The following is a 15,788-nucleotide window of genomic DNA, read 5'->3' on the forward strand; positions in this document are numbered from 1 at the left end:
TTAATAGCAAAAAGTCAAAATATTGTTATTTTCTCAAAATTGTCGGTCTTTTTTTTGTTTATAGCACAACAAATAAAAAATGCACAGGCGATCAAATACCACTGAAAGAAATCTCTATTTGTGGGGGGAAAAAGGACATACATTTCATTTGGGTGCAGTGTAGCATGAACGCGCAATTTTCAGTTAAAATAATGCAGCGCCGTGATGCAAAAAATGGCCTGGTCAGGAAGGGGGGTAAATCCTCTTGAGGGTAAATGGTTAAAGTTATATTAAAGGCAATTAAAAAAAAACAACAAACATGTTACACTTATTTGCTGTGTGCAATGATTTTGCACAGAGCAGCCCTGATCCTCCTCTTCGCAGGTTTCCCGCTGGCACTCCTAGCCCCTCCCTCCTGCCAAGTGTCCCCCAAGGAAGCAGTTTGATATGGGGGCACCCAAGCAGACTTGCTCCTGAGCCATTGCTGCGGGTGTCCAATCACACACAGAGCCGTGGCTCAGCCTCACCCCCTCTCTCTCCTCATTGGATCACTGGCTGTGATTGACAGCAGCAGGAGCCAATGTCTTAGCCAATGAGGTAGGAGAGTCCGCGGAGAGCCAAGGCTCTCATGCACATCGCTGAATCGCGATGGGACTCAAGTAAGTATTAGGAGGGCTTCTGCACACAGGTATAGAATGTATATAGAATGCATGAAGGTAAAAAACCTTGAGCCTTTACAACCACTTTAAGCTGTGGTCCACTGAAAAAAATAGTGCATGTATTGGGTGTACTTTGGTGCTTTGCCTTGATGTAACACAGAAAAATATGCACACCTTAACACACGAACACATGCTTTTGGTGTTTTACGGGATTTGAAAGTACACAAATACACATGTATGAGCTGTGCACCAATGCATGTCACTAACTTATTTTGACAAACGACAAAATGCAAAATGTAAGCAACACAGTATACACAGTGTCCCACAGTGACCTTAACGGTACCATGGATCATTTTACATCCTTGCTAAACAAGTCTGGTGTGCCTTGTTGAGTAAACAGGCACTTCTGCTTCTATTAAATTTTTTGTCTACAAGATTTACATTCCATTGTTAATCTCCATATTGACGCAACCTTTGTTCTCCCAAGGGAGCCTATGCCAGCTTTCACATGATTGTCCCCTGTGCTGATCTGAACAGATCCCCTGCTCAATCAGAATTAACCGGTAAGGACATCACTTCTGTGCAGTGGCGTCCCGAGGCAGGTGCGGGGGGTGCGCACCTGCACACCGACCGCACGGGGTGACACAGGACCCGCTCCAAGAAAAGGTAAGTTGTAAAGAAAGCCGATGATCCCCACAGGATGCATCGGATATGCGGATTGAGCATAATGGATCGGAGTCCAGACAGTATGCACCCAAATATGAACACTTCCTATGTTACGTTTTCAACATGCAGGGGTCATCCTTTCATATATAGCAATGAAATTGATGCTTCTGCATGCAGGCAGCCTATATAAGTGAATAGAGATGCAGCGGCTGTATGGACTCACCCACACATACTAATCTGACAATTACGCTGGGATGGGTGCATGGCACCAAAAACAAACTGTGTTGGGCAGCACAGTGGCTAAATGGTTAGCACTTCCGCATAGCAGAAATAGGGTCGCTGGTTTGAATCCCAGCCACGGCACCACCTGCCTGCAGTCTGCATGATCTCCCTGTGCCTGCGTGGGTTTCCCCCAGATACTCTAGTTTCTTCCCAAACTCCAAAGACATGCTGGTAGGTTAACTGGCTCCTGTCTAAATTGGCCCTAGTATGTGTATGTATGAATGTGAGTTAGGGACCTTAGATTGTACGCCCCTTGAGGGTTAGGGACTGATGTGAATGTACAATATATATATGTAAAGTGCTGCGTAAATTGATGGTGCTATATAAGTACCTGAAATAAACGAATAATAGAAGGGATACACCCGCCATTGCGTACTTGTCAAACTCAGCTGTACTTGTGAGTCCCTTACAGGCATCTGTACTCATTTATATAGGTTGCCTGTATGCAGCTCCATGCTACTCTGAAAAGGTAAACAAATAATCCTTCACCCTGTACTGGGATCATCACCCTTGTGAAAGAAGCCAAAAGGACACAAACCTTTTCCGATATCTGTTTTTTTTTTTTAACTTAGACTTGAAGGTAATTGGATATAAACAGACTCGTCTATTTACATCTATTTACTAACATAAAACTCTTGGTCAGATCCGCCTAAAAAACAGAGAAGTGGATTTGATCAGAATGCTGTGTGAAAGTGCAGTAGTTTGTCTTTTCTTCTAGGTCACGGGTCCAGCTGTTGTCAAACTATAAGTCCCATGAGGCATTGCAAGACTGTCAGTTACAAGTATGACTCCCAAAGGCAGAGATGGGACTTGTAGTTTGACAACAGCTGGAGGGCCGCCAGTTTGACAACCAGGGGCGGACTGACCATTTGACTCGGGCACTGCCCAAGGGCCTGGGGTCAGTAGGGGGCCCCATGAGATGCCCCTGGTACCTTTTTCATAGGCTTTTTTGAGTCTGGGCAAGGATACAGGGGCCCCATGATCCCCTATTGCCCAGGGGCCCCATGAGTAGTCAGTCTGCCCCTGTTGACACCCCTGGTCTAGGTAAAAATACTAGCCTGATGATAATTGTGCTATTAATAGCAATTGCTATTATTATTATTATACAGGATTTATATAGCACCAAGAGTTTGCTCAGCACTTTACAATATAAAGGGAGACAGTACAGCAACAATACAGTTCAATACAAGAGTGTCAAGAGGGCCCTGCTCCTTGGAGCTTACAATCTAGGAGGAAGGGGCTGGTGGTACAAAAAGTAATAACTGTGGGGCATGAACTGATAGGAAAAATAGAAGATTTGGTTATTAGCTGAAGGCGGGATAGGCTTCCCTGATAATAATTGTGCTATTAACAACAATTATTATTATTATACAGGATTTATATAGTGCCAACAGTTTGCTCAGCGCTTTACAATATAAAGGGAGACAATACAGCAACAATACAGTTCAATACAAGAGGGATAGGAGGGCCTGATCCTTGGAGCTTACAATCTAGGAGGAAGGGGCTGGTGGTACAAAAGGTAATAACTGTGGGTGATGGACTGATAGGAAAAATGAAAGATTCGGTTATTAGCTGAAGGCAGGATAGGCTTCCCTGAAGAGATAGGTTCAACGACGTGTCGGGGAGATTGACTTCAATAGGTTTTCAAAGATCGCATAAACGTTGGCAAAGTAGGTGATAGTCAGATAGATTGGGATAAAAACTTCCAGAGGATGGGGAAGGTTCTACACAGAGGTCCTGCAGTCGAGCATGGGTGGAGGCAGGAGCGGACTGACCATTTGGGCACTCAGGCACTGCCCGAGAGCCCGGGGTCAGTAGGGGGCCCCATGAGATGTCCCTGGTACCTTTCATAGGCTTTTTTGGGTGTGGTTTGAGTGTGGGCAAGGACACAGGGGCCCCATGATCCCCTATTTCCCGAGGACCCCATGAGTTGTCAGTCCGCCCCTGGGTGGAGGAGACAAGGGAGCTAGAAAGCCAGAGGTCATGGGAGGAGCAGAGAGGATGGTTTGGGGGATATTGCAAAGTTTACCTAACAAAGGGCAGTCTAAGGGGCAGAAAAGATGCAGCTTTATGGCACGTTCACACTAGCAGATGAGTGGTGGTAAAACCTTAAGCTGAGCCATGTTTTTAACTCCACCCCCTTTAGCTGCAGAGGCAGTGGTCGGGGGTGTGGCTGTGATCCTTTGCTTTGTGGCTGCGGCAGGAATGATACCCCCCATTGCTTTCAGTGGATGCAAGTGAATGGGGCAGCAGCTCTGCGGTGTGCTACTTTGCTAATGGGCAGGGGGTTAAAGCACACACCTCCTCACTGCCTGTCAAATGCTCTCTGAAGAGTGATCCAAATGTTGTGTGAACAAGCCCCCTTAGAGGCATTTTCCATTTTTTTGTTATGCCTCTGAAAACAGTATTATTTCAGCCGCCATCGCGTAAGTTAGATTTGTATTGTAGCATTCAGGGGCATAAAAAAAGTCCCAAACCTGCATTTGGAGAGGAGTGTATTAGCACAATTTATGCAGATATATATGCGTCTATGTGCGTAAATTAATTCCACTGGCCAGAATAAGTGAATATTCTGGCCAACAGAATGATTTTACACGCATATGCTTCTAAACGAGTGATTTTTTTATTTTTTTTTTGAAGCTGGATTTCTCTGCCAGCTCCTGGCAGAGTAGATGGGAGTATTTTAATACGCCTGTGTGCATTAAACCTAACAGTCTCCAATCTACGCACAAGAAAGCAGACATGCAAAATCCATGTGCAGCACAGCAACAATGCACCTGTTCATCCTACGTCACATGGAAGAATGGTATGCTCAGCTATACCCTTCCCATTGTAAATACTTCCTGTGTTACATTCCCAGCACACAGCTGTCATCCCTATCTGTATGTAATGGAATGGCGATGAATCTGCATACATTTCCATATATCCTCCATGTATCATAAATAAATGGTACACCTGTAAACAAAATGAATGTCATGCTGGTCTTCTGCTGATCTGGCCCAGCCTACTGCCTGGTGGTCTACATACAATCCTACCTTTAAATAGCTGCTGTTCCAGTGAAGACTGTATTTCCTCCAGTTGTCAGGGAAGGTTAATGATAAACCGATCCAAGGCCAGCCTCCCCAGCAATGAGTGCTGTGTGTTCAGCTGTCAGCCAGATCTGATCATACTGGGAATGACTGGAGAGGGAGGGACTGTACGCAGCATGGACTCAGCAATCACAGCCCCACACGCTCCTTCCTATTTCGCACATCTCTAGAGACTGGAATACACGCCTAACACAATACTGGAAGGCTCAGTTAGTAACGCTTCTAGTTAAATAAAATATTGCCGCATTCGTACCAGTTTCTTGTGGATTTATTAGCTCTGGTTCTTTTTTAAGCAGTGGCAGTTACAGCATGGTCATTTACAGAAGCAGGCAGTTAGACATACATGCACCATCCAGCAGCCATACATACTGCAACCTGATTGTACAATCCCTGTAATATCTCATCAAAATTTAACCAAAACAATGTAATATGAGGACGAACCTATATAACTCAATTGATTTCTATCCAGGCTGTTACATGATCTCATTTTTGGTAGATCTAAAAGGAATTGTACAGTTTGTACAATGTGTGGTCAGCAGAACCTTGCTGATCAAGGTATGTTTAATATTATTATACAGCGCCAACAGTTTGCTCATCGCTTTACAATATAACGGGAGACAATACAGCTACGATACAGTTAAATACAAGAGGATTAGGAGGGCCTGGTCCTCAGAGCTTACAATCTAGGAGTTTATAAACTTTCTGGTATTCAAGGAGCTAAAATAAGCTCCAAACTGTTATTGTAGCCTTGAGCTTGCTATGGATTTTTACAGTTGCCAATCAGCTTTCAAGTCAATGTGATCAGGGGAGGTCTAGAGTCACCTGATCACCTTTATGAAGCTGTAAATGTTTACCCCTCTCCTCGCTGTCAGTGTCCATGATGGTTCCCGTGCAAACCTAGGTCCATGGTAAACTGCCTCAGCTTTGAGTGCAGTAGGAAATTAAGGTGTTACTAAACCCACAACAGTAAAAATCAGTCTGTATATGCAGTAAAACATGCTTGTTATACACACTGTGGAACCTAAGGGGTTAATCCTCTGCATTGTGTAAAAACACTGTTTGATCCTGTCTTCTCTGATCCTCCCCTTCTTCCAGTGCCCCCATCTTATCTCCTGATAAGTGTGGAGTCACTCTGCACATGCTCAGTTTGGTGTGTATTGCAAGAGAGCTTTTTTTTGCGGGGGGTGCATGTGGACAGCATAGGGCCAATCAACACTGTCCAGACAGAGGTCAGGGGTCCTGCATCCTGCTAGAGCAGGAGGTTGTGGGAGGAGCAGAGAGAACAGTTTGGGTGATATTGCAAAGTTTACCTAAGTAAGGGCAGTCTTAGGGGCAGAAAAGATGCAGCTTTGTGGCTCGTTAACACTAGCAGATGAGTGGTAGTAAAATCTTCAGCTGAGCCATGTTTTTAACCCCACCCCCTTTAGCTGCAGATGCAGTGGCCAGGGGTGTGGCTGTGAGCATTTGCTTTGTGGCTCCTCCTACAAGCTTTAACCAGTGCTTCCACTGATAGAAGTCACAAGACTAATCTAACTGCTTATGAGAAAACGTATTTAGCAGTTTATATTTACTAAAATAATTGCATTTCCATGTTCTGCGTACTGTAGGGGACCAGATATAGTGAATGCAGGGTCCTGGGTTTAGTAACACTTGAATGAACGTCCATTCCCTGATCCCGTCTGTGACTAATGAACCCAGAAGCAAAATGTATTGTCACTTTTGCATTCAGAGCTGTCATTCCCCACAACTATAGTTGGGGAAGCGGCTAAACAAACATGAACTGTGCTTGATTAGCTGTAGAACAGGGCAGAGGAAACATTGGAGGTCTAAAAGATCCGTGATGTCTCCATAAAGAGAACCTGTCACCTAGCCAAGCTATCACATATAGGGCTCATTAGTCCCCTTGTTATAGCAATAAAGGTAGATGTAGAAAAAAGTGTTAAAAATAAATTATCATTAAAAATCACACACCCCGGTTCAAATACACAGCGTAGGGCATGCATGTTTATGGGAACATAAATTACACCATGGGTGAGGTTTAGTTGAAAAGGTCAGAGTGAGAGCAATAAAACCAGTGCAATCATTAATAGTTAACTCTAAACTGATAACCTGTAAAGGCTTTTAAAACGTGACCCTTGGATATTTTGGGTACAATCATTTTTTGAGATTTCACAGGCGCACACAGTTTTAAGGTACAAGCAATTAAAACGATTGACCCAGTAGACAAACTGAGTTCACACGAGTACAATGTTCATGAAAATATAGGCTCCATTCTGTATGACTCCAAAGTCGCCTGAGTTATTTTATTTTTTCCCTGATCATTTCCATGTGTTTTTCCCACGGTCAATTGTCTGTTATGCCTTATGGTCCTCATTTGGGACCTTTATTATTTCACCTTTCCCTTCACTCCCATATTCCTTCCATTTACTAATTATGTTATGGTGTATTATCTATTGTCTTCTCATCTAATTGTTTGTTTTGGAATGTCTGTGGCATTATTGTGATTAGCACATCAATTATCTGTTTGTTGTTTTTTGCTAGTCCTGTAGCCAAGTGTGGTGCTGTCCTTATAATTCCATATTTTCTAGTAGCGGCGCAAAAAGTTTTTTTACATATGTTAGTCCAATTGGCTGATCTTTTGTCTATGGCCCGTTTAAAAACAAACCTGTGAATTGTCTATGCAGGTGAAGAAAACTTGTTTGTATTAATGGAGCTCTTGCAGAAGGTAATAACTGCTTAAAAGAACCACTGCTATGAAAAATGTTCTGGTAACTACTATATAGGGCTAATACAGGGGTTGGACAAAAAAAACGGAAACACTACATGTTTGCAAATGCTGCAAAAGTGACTGTAGAGCTCAGTCTCAGTCTTCACAGGACTGAGCCTGGGTTCACATATATGCGGTGTGGTATATCGCATGTGATTCGCACAGGAACCGCACCGCATTCCTGTGCGAATCACATGCGATTTGTGTCCGGTGCGAATGGAGCCATACATTTTCTATGACTCTAATCACACTGCACCCACACCAAAAACCGTGCAGGACCCTTTTTTGGCCCATACTAGAATCGGATCGCATGGGTATTCACATCTATGTTATCTGATTCTGCACATCACACTACGTTTTGCAGACCGCTGTTGGGGTGTTGTCAACTTAACATACACACCCGCAGTGGTTTGCATGAATGGGGTGAGATTCTGATGCAGTGCAGAATTCGCACTGAAAATGCTGCAAATTCCGCACCGCATCAGTGTGAACCAGGACTCAGTCTTCAGGGGACAGAGACTGAGCTCTGCAGTCACTTTTGCAGCAGTTTTCTTATTCCGGGTCACAATCCTGTGCAAATCCTATTTTTCTCTTTCAGTCAGTTGTAGCGCTTATACTTATCAGACAATGTTTTCCCAGAAACTGTATACGCCATCATAAAGTTTGATATTGTACCTCGTGACACAGCAAATAAATTGGCAACTTCAGTCACAGAGGCACCAGCTAAGGGGGCACCAACAATTTGCCCTCTTTGAAGCTCTGACATGACTCCGTATTACTAGCAGTGTGCAATGAAAGTGAGGCTTCCCGCCTGTTATCTAGGTGTCTCATCACACAGCGGAAGCAAAAGAATGTTACCTCACTTCCACTTTCAATGGGAAACATGTTGTCACTTTGATACCTGAAAATCATGTAGCATTTCCATTTTTTCCTAACCCCTGTACATGTAATGGTAGCATTCAATATATTCAAACAGATACTGCATTTAACAGCAAGCTCTAATTTTGTAGCTTGGCCCCTTTCCCTTTGGTGAACTGAAAAAAAAAATGTGGAGAGAAAATAAGTTTAAGGTTGTAAAGACTAAAATATTTTTTTTAGTTATAAACATGTTATACTTATCTGATCTGTGCAATGGTAATGCACAGTACAGCTCGGCCCTGCCCCTCACTCCCTTCTCACAAGATTTGATTGACAGCAGTAGGAGCCAATGGCTCCCACGCTGCCTCACTGTCCTGTGAATGCAGGGAGAGAAGAGAGAGATGCTACAGAAGAGCACAGCACTGGATCAAGTAAGGACTCAGGGGTAAGTATTTGTTGGGCCATACAAATACTGGGAAATATTTGACCTTAATGCAGGGAATTCAATGAATGTATTGTCTTTACAACCACTTTAGTGACACCAAATGATATTCTTATTTTCCAAAAAATCCATACACATCCACTACTTAATGGCCCTTTAATCAATTTTTCATTACAACTTTCTTACTGTGTTTTTCTACCTCCTTGTAACACCTTCTCTAAGCTCCAAAACCTCTCCTTTTCCCCTCCAGTTCTGCTTCTTTGGAATGAGCCATGTGTGTTAGTTGCAGTCATGTGCACTGCTCTATGCACACTACAAATCCCATAGTCTATCGTCCATCTTGGGAATGAGCAACAGAGGGTGCCTATGTTCCTACATACAATGGGACCATGGACAATGTAGCCACGTTCTAACAGTAAGTCAGATGGCAGCAGCAGAAAAAAGGAGTTTGTAGATTTGGAGGCAGCTGAGAGCAATAGAAAGTGCTTTTCTGAGTTAAAGTGGTTGTAAACCCTTACATATACCCAGTGAAGTGACTGGGCTTAGGTGATACACAAGAGATTAAACAAATCCTCCTACATAAGTTGTACCTGTCTATCTACTTTCAGTCTTCTCTACAGCCATTCAAAGTGCTGAATTTTAAATCCTGTCTGAGAGTGCACAAAGCAGGGGGCGGAGAGCTGCGATTACATTCTGCAGAGGTCAGTAAAAAGAGCTGAGAGAACTGATTGGAGAGAAGAGACACCTCCCCCTCCGCACAGCTCATAGGAACTGAGCTGAGGCCACTGGTGATTCCTTCCCTGTCACCATTTTTCTCTTGGTGTCAGGAAATCTTGTCAGAAGTGATTCATACTGATAGCAGAGGAATGAGGCAGCAGACAGAAATGACACTTAGTGCTCTTAATTGAGACAAATACACACTGTAGAGGGATATGCTTTGTTCATATTTCATGTCTGAGGTTTACAACCACTTTAAGAATACATACTTGAATAATTTATTTTTTTTAAAGCAGAGTTTAGTGTCATTTTTAATATACTCATCATTCCCCAGCTTCTGCCCAAGGCACCACCATCCTTCTGGCCAGATGCCAGGAAATGTTTCTGGGCAGGGTGCAGTGTGGTATGGCGGCGGCAGAGATCACACAGAGACCACGTAATATGAACTGTATATTGAAAACATTCCAACAAGGTACAACAAGGCCCAGTGAGTGCACACAGCCGCCCGGAGCCACTTACGAGATACACAGCAGCGATTCTGTAGCTTGAACAATGCCAACAGCTTCTGCAATGAGGAGCGGGAATGTGGTCTGGCCAGTCCAACCCAAATAGGAGGCTTTCTCAGTGGACATAGCGTAGACCCTTTGCTTTTCCTACTACTGCCACTAAGTGCTGTGCTAACAGAAAGGAAGCTACACTACCCATGTGCGCCAATTCAGGGGGACAGGGGTTTAAATGAGCTCTGTCCTCACTTAAGATGGCCACGGAGGCCACGCAGGGCCCCGTGTCCAATCAGACAGCTGCTCCCAGGTGATTGCAGGAAGTCATAGAGGAGCTAGGTTCAAATCCTTCCCCTTCTGTATTGCAGTTTTGGTTTAGCGCCACCTACAGTGGGGTGTACAGACTGCACCTGCCTACATGAGTAGCCAAAAACTCACAAGGAGATAATCTCACACTGTACATGAGTGTCATCTCACAGGATTTGTTCTACTTTGCTAACCTCGGACATTACCGGAAGAATCATGTTTTCACCCCCTGCAGTACAGAAGCTGTTATATATATATATATATTAATTACCTTTTTTCACTGCAGTTTATTTGTAGCAATGGGACCATCAATAAACAGGCAGACCTTGCTTACAGTGCAAGGTTAACTTCAGTACCTTTTTTATTGCATATGCCTTTATTTATGATTTTCTTTTTTACATTTATGTGCAGACCAAGCACAGGGGTTGGGACAAATAATCACACTGCCAGGGATTCTGAGCCAGTTTCAGAAACAGTTTAAAAAAAAAAAAAAAAAAGTTTTTTTTTTATCACAGGAAAAAAATAGATTGTTTAACTACTATCCCTCCAGAAGATTTACCCCCCTTCATGACCAGGCCATTTTTTGCTATTTCAACTGGTAATTGTGTGGTTATGAAATGCTGTACCCAAACAAAATTTCTGTCCTTTTTTTCACACAAATAAAGCTTTCTTTTGGTGGTATTTGATCACATCTGCGGTTTTTGCTTTTTGTGCTATAAACAATAAAAGACTGAAATTTTTTTAAAAAAATATATATTTTTCACATGTTTTAAAAAAAATATCAAATAAACTCAAAGTTAGGCATAAATTTAGGCCAAAATTTATTCTGCTACATGTCTTTTGGTAAAAAAAATCTCAATACATTTATATTAATTGGTTTGTGTGAAAGCTAAAATGCCAGGGCAGTACAACCCCCTCCCCTTCCCCCCAAATGACTCCTTTTTAGAAAGTAGACACCCCAAGCATTTTGCAGAGAGGCATGTTGAGTCCATGGAACATTTTATTTTTTGCCACAAATTTTTTGAAAATGACAATTTTTTTTTTTACTATACAAAGTTGTCACCTTAATGATATATTGCTCATGCATGCCAAAATAGGAAGCAACGCAAGATTACGTCGCTTTGCCAAGAGCTGCAGGTAAATGTGGGTAAGTGTTGGCAAGTAATTAAAAAAAACCTCTTAAAAAAATTTGTTTTTTTTCAATTCTCAATATGGTACTTTTATTAAAATTTTTTAACATTGTCTTAAAAGTATTTTTTTTAAAAATCATTATCAGAATAGTACAATGTTACCATAGTAACATTGTACTGGTTTGGGGGGGAGGAGTATCAGAGATTTGTTTTTGTTTTTTTTCTTTTAAGAAAGATGATTTCTCCTGCAATGCAAAGCTTGCTGTCATGAACCTAACTCATTCATGAACTGACAGCTCAAGATAGTGATCTGTAATTGGCTGGAGCTGGTCACATTGTGCTATGATTGGCCCCATGTATCATGTGACAGCTGTAGGCCAATCACAGCTCACCAGGAAGAGAAGCAGAGCTGTTATGAATGAGATTGATTCATAACAGCTTTGCTAACATAGCGATCACATGATCATCGGGTCCCGTTCACCAGGATCGTAGTCACGGGGGGGGGGGGGTGAGCGCCGTGCGACTACTCCAGTGCGCGGCTCCCACCTGTGTTCATACAGCCAGAGCGACATGGGGGTACATCGCTTTGCCTGTAGCTGTTTCCCGCTCACAGTACATTGCAGGTGGGCGGGAAGCAGTTAAAGAGTAACTCCACTTTTGTTGAGAAAAATAATTTTCCTCTAGGTGATCTACTGTATGTATAGTGCAAGCATTTTAAAAACAGTTTTCTGCAGATTCCTACCTTTTGTTATTCTGAAGAAGCAGCTGTTTGTGTGACTGTGTCCATGTGCAGAGTAAATCTGTATGGAGTGGTTTTATAATTATCAATCAGATGCTGCACCTGCAGGACTCTAATGAAGAAAGTGGCAGGGTCTGCATCCCTTTAGATGTGATTTCCCTTTGGGAGTATCTTACCAAAAATGACTCTTTTGTTGCTGAGGATGCCTGAAATCTGACTTTTATCTTAGTTTATATTTCTGGGAAAATTAGTGATCCAATCACACAAGCAGGTAATGACATATCTAGGGGGCATTCTGTACACCATCTATGTACAGAGCACTTCCAGGTAGCCATATTGCATTTTACAGAAAATTACAGTTCTGCAGATTTAAAAGGAATGGTAATTTTTAATAACAGTTACAATATGGCTTGTATTGCAATTGTATATGCTATATTATTTTTTTTTTTCCCCACGAAAGTGGAATTGCCCTTAAATCAGCTCTGGCTTTATTTCCTGGCTTTACCTCTAATAAACACATATACATCCAGGTCCACATGATCTGGTTGTTAAGCACCCTTTACACGCTTCCAGGACGCTCAGTGGACAAAAGAAAAGGATCCTAGTAATCACTATGTTTATTGTCCAAGCATTTTACCAGATAATTAAATAATGTCTGAGCAGATATCAGTTTGCAAAGCCAAGGAGTGACCCAAGCCAATTCAGTCTATACAGACAACTGTTTGCTTATAACTGGCACATGTATGGGCAACCTTATTGAACAAAGCAATACAATGAACAGCTTCAAGGTGGAAAAAGGCAGTAAGCAGATTTGAGTTTATTAATGCCCCATCAACATAAGTGGGAACTTGCTGGAATTGACCTGGTAATACAAGATCTAGTTGCCAGGTCATTACTGGAATGCCTGTAATAGGGCAGCACTGTGGCTAAGTGGTTAGCACTTCAGCTTAATAGCACTAGGGGTTGTTAGTTTGAATCCCAACCACAGCACTAACTACCTAAAATTTGCATGTTCTCCCTGTGCTTGTATGGGTTTCCCCCAGGTACTCTGATTTCCTCCCACACTCCAAAGACATGCTGCTAAGTTAACTGGCTCCTCTCTAAATTGGCCCTAGTATACAAAGGTGAGTTAGGAACCTTAGATTGTAAGCTCCTTGAGGGCAGGGACTGATGTGAATGTAGAATATATATGTAAAAGCACTATATAAGTACATGATAAAAACAAAATAAATAATCTCTGGGTCGGCCAACATAAAATGGGTACATGATATAATTGTTATTGTCACATGCTACGTTGCCTGTCTGAGTTGTGCACCATTATTTAGAGGGCATGTACATTGCATCAGTGCCAGCCAGGTGAAGAACAGGAATAAAAGAAGTGGGGCACAGACTTGTGCAAGATGTAGGAAACATATCAGACCTGCAAATTTCTCCTTCTTTAATTCCTCATCCAGTACAAAATACAGGGCATTGTATGAATAGTGGTGGAGCAGAGTGCACAATCAAAGTTGTTGGGAAAGGATAAAAACACCCCACATCAGATTGGGGATTGGGCAAGGACAGTCTGCCCTCAATCTTTTCATTGTGATATATGTGCTCCAACTTTGAAAACTCTCATTTGAAATGTATTTGAAAATGTGTGCAAGCGAAAGCCCTTGTTTTAACGTGAACTGTTAGACATGGTTCAAATATATATATGGACTTTACGGTATATGTGCTCCAACTTTGGAGACTCTCAAAATTTATAGAGTTAGGACTGCAGTACACTGGGGTGCCGTGATGTGGCCTCTACAGTGTATGCATATATTTGCAACTGTATGCAAACTAAACCTCTTGTTTTAACGTGAGCTAACAGGTTAATTCATTATTTTGCAGGCTGGCTGGTAAGTGAGCTGGGAACTTTTGTTTGTCAGTTGGGGAATTGCAGCGGCCTGCTGTGTTGAAAGAAAGAACTTGATGCTCATATTAACTGTGGACCATTATTAGTTTGTCATTGGTTGCTATGAATAACAACAGTTTTATAATTGGTTTCAAAGAGTAAAGTATTTTTTTCAAAAATTTGCTACAAGTAACAGCATAGTTATTGTCTCTATGGGTAACAGCCCTTGTAACACTTTTTGTCTCATTCACAGTTTGTGTTACAGACCCCATTTTGCATTCCAACGCAATCCCATTTTGTACTAATTTCCCTCTCCTCCAAGGGAAAGCTCAGGCTGTGGGCATTGTATCAGTTACCAGGTAGGTGTATGCAGTGTGTAAACATATACATAGTGTTAAATAAAGTATATACTTCACTGTGCCCTGAGCAGAGTATATACTTCTGCCTCTTAAACTGTGTATGTTACATACACCTGACCCCTGTACACTGTGCATTACCCACTCCTGACCCCCACACCCTGTACATAACAAATCTGAACCCTGCACTATGTATGTTAGTCACCCCAGACCCCTGCACTCTGCACATTCCATACTTCTGACCCTGAAGTCTGTACATATGCTCAGGTTTTAAGCCCTTCCCAATGTTAGCACCTTTAGAGCACACCTATCATTCACCAAGGTGCGTTTTGCACTCTGCTACTAGCCCTGTCCATCATTCCACCACTTACTCCGCCCCCCTTCTCAGGAATTATGATTTTCAAAAGTTTGCAGGAATGCCCATCAGTGAAATAAGAATGCTGCTGATTGCTGTTCCTTACCTTCCCTAAGACATTGTTCTGTGCTGTATTGATCACCAAAGTAACATTTGAATCATCATTCAAAAAGTCACTTTTTGAAATAGCCACTATACTATTTTAAAGCTGATCTTGAGTTAAAAAGCCAACTACATGGATGAAATTCTTTTATTGGTTTGTATTTCAGTCTGATTCTGAGATTTACCCATCCCTATCAGATAGCACAGCCAGATTGGTTACCGCATTTTTCTATGCAGCAGTTAGGTAACACAGGTAGGTTACCTCCCTGCCCCCCGTCTATGGTTTGACAGTGAGAAAGCATAAGAAGACTGATATGGCCATCTTTCTATTTTTTCCCATAAGAATATTCTTTGATACCACATGTTAATACATGTCTGACCCTTCTTCCCCCAAAGTACCACTGTGCAGCTGATTACAACAGGCAGGTTCAACGTACTAACTGCATTCAATGCCCTACTTCGGACCTCAGGCTCCTTTAGAGTACCCACTTGCTTTTGAGATCCTTGCTGCCAGTATTTTGTGGGGTTTTTTTTGTTTTTGTTTTTTTTTTCCTGGGTCCTCTCCCTCTTCAGACTTTGGTCTGGTGGGTGGTCCCTAATGGTACAGAGAGTGGCACTGACATGATGACGTGAGCACCACTGTCTGCAGCAATACATGTGATGAATCAGGGAATATGTCCATGATGACTTACATTCACAGTATCTCCTCAGTTGTCTCAGAAGAAGTGTGGGGGATTGCTCTTTAGTCTGGTAGTATTGTAGTACTGCTTTTTTGATTGTTTTAAACCTCCAGAGGGATTTAACAACAATTAAATAGCCAAGAGTCTGGATTTCGGGCCAGTTTACACCACAGCAAAGAAATGTGTTTTGTGCACATTTCCCGCATTGCGTTCAAAACGCACTGCCTTTGCAATCTGCTTTTGGTGCCAATACACTGTTCTGTTAATGGCACCCCAAACATA

At 42.3% G+C, this 15,788-nt stretch overlaps 1 protein-coding gene across 1 annotated transcript in view; it reads right to left on the minus strand.

Moving 5' to 3' along the window:
* Window positions 1-10,091, minus strand: part of LOC149441925 (rho guanine nucleotide exchange factor 37-like) — a 106,426-nt gene extending 96,335 nt beyond the window's left edge. Inside the window, exon 1 of the mRNA XM_089656757.1 lies at window positions 9,979-10,091. Within this exon, the coding sequence (XP_089512883.1) occupies window positions 9,979-10,091 (113 nt within the window). The remainder of the gene's footprint in view (window positions 1-9,978) is intronic.
* Window positions 10,092-15,788: the final 5,697 nt, after the last annotated feature.

Source organism: Staurois parvus, unplaced genomic scaffold (assembly GCF_062004578.1).
Source record: "Staurois parvus isolate SC_StPar_1 unplaced genomic scaffold, SC_StPar_1.0 ptg000934l, whole genome shotgun sequence".
NCBI lineage: Eukaryota > Metazoa > Chordata > Amphibia > Anura > Ranidae > Staurois > Staurois parvus.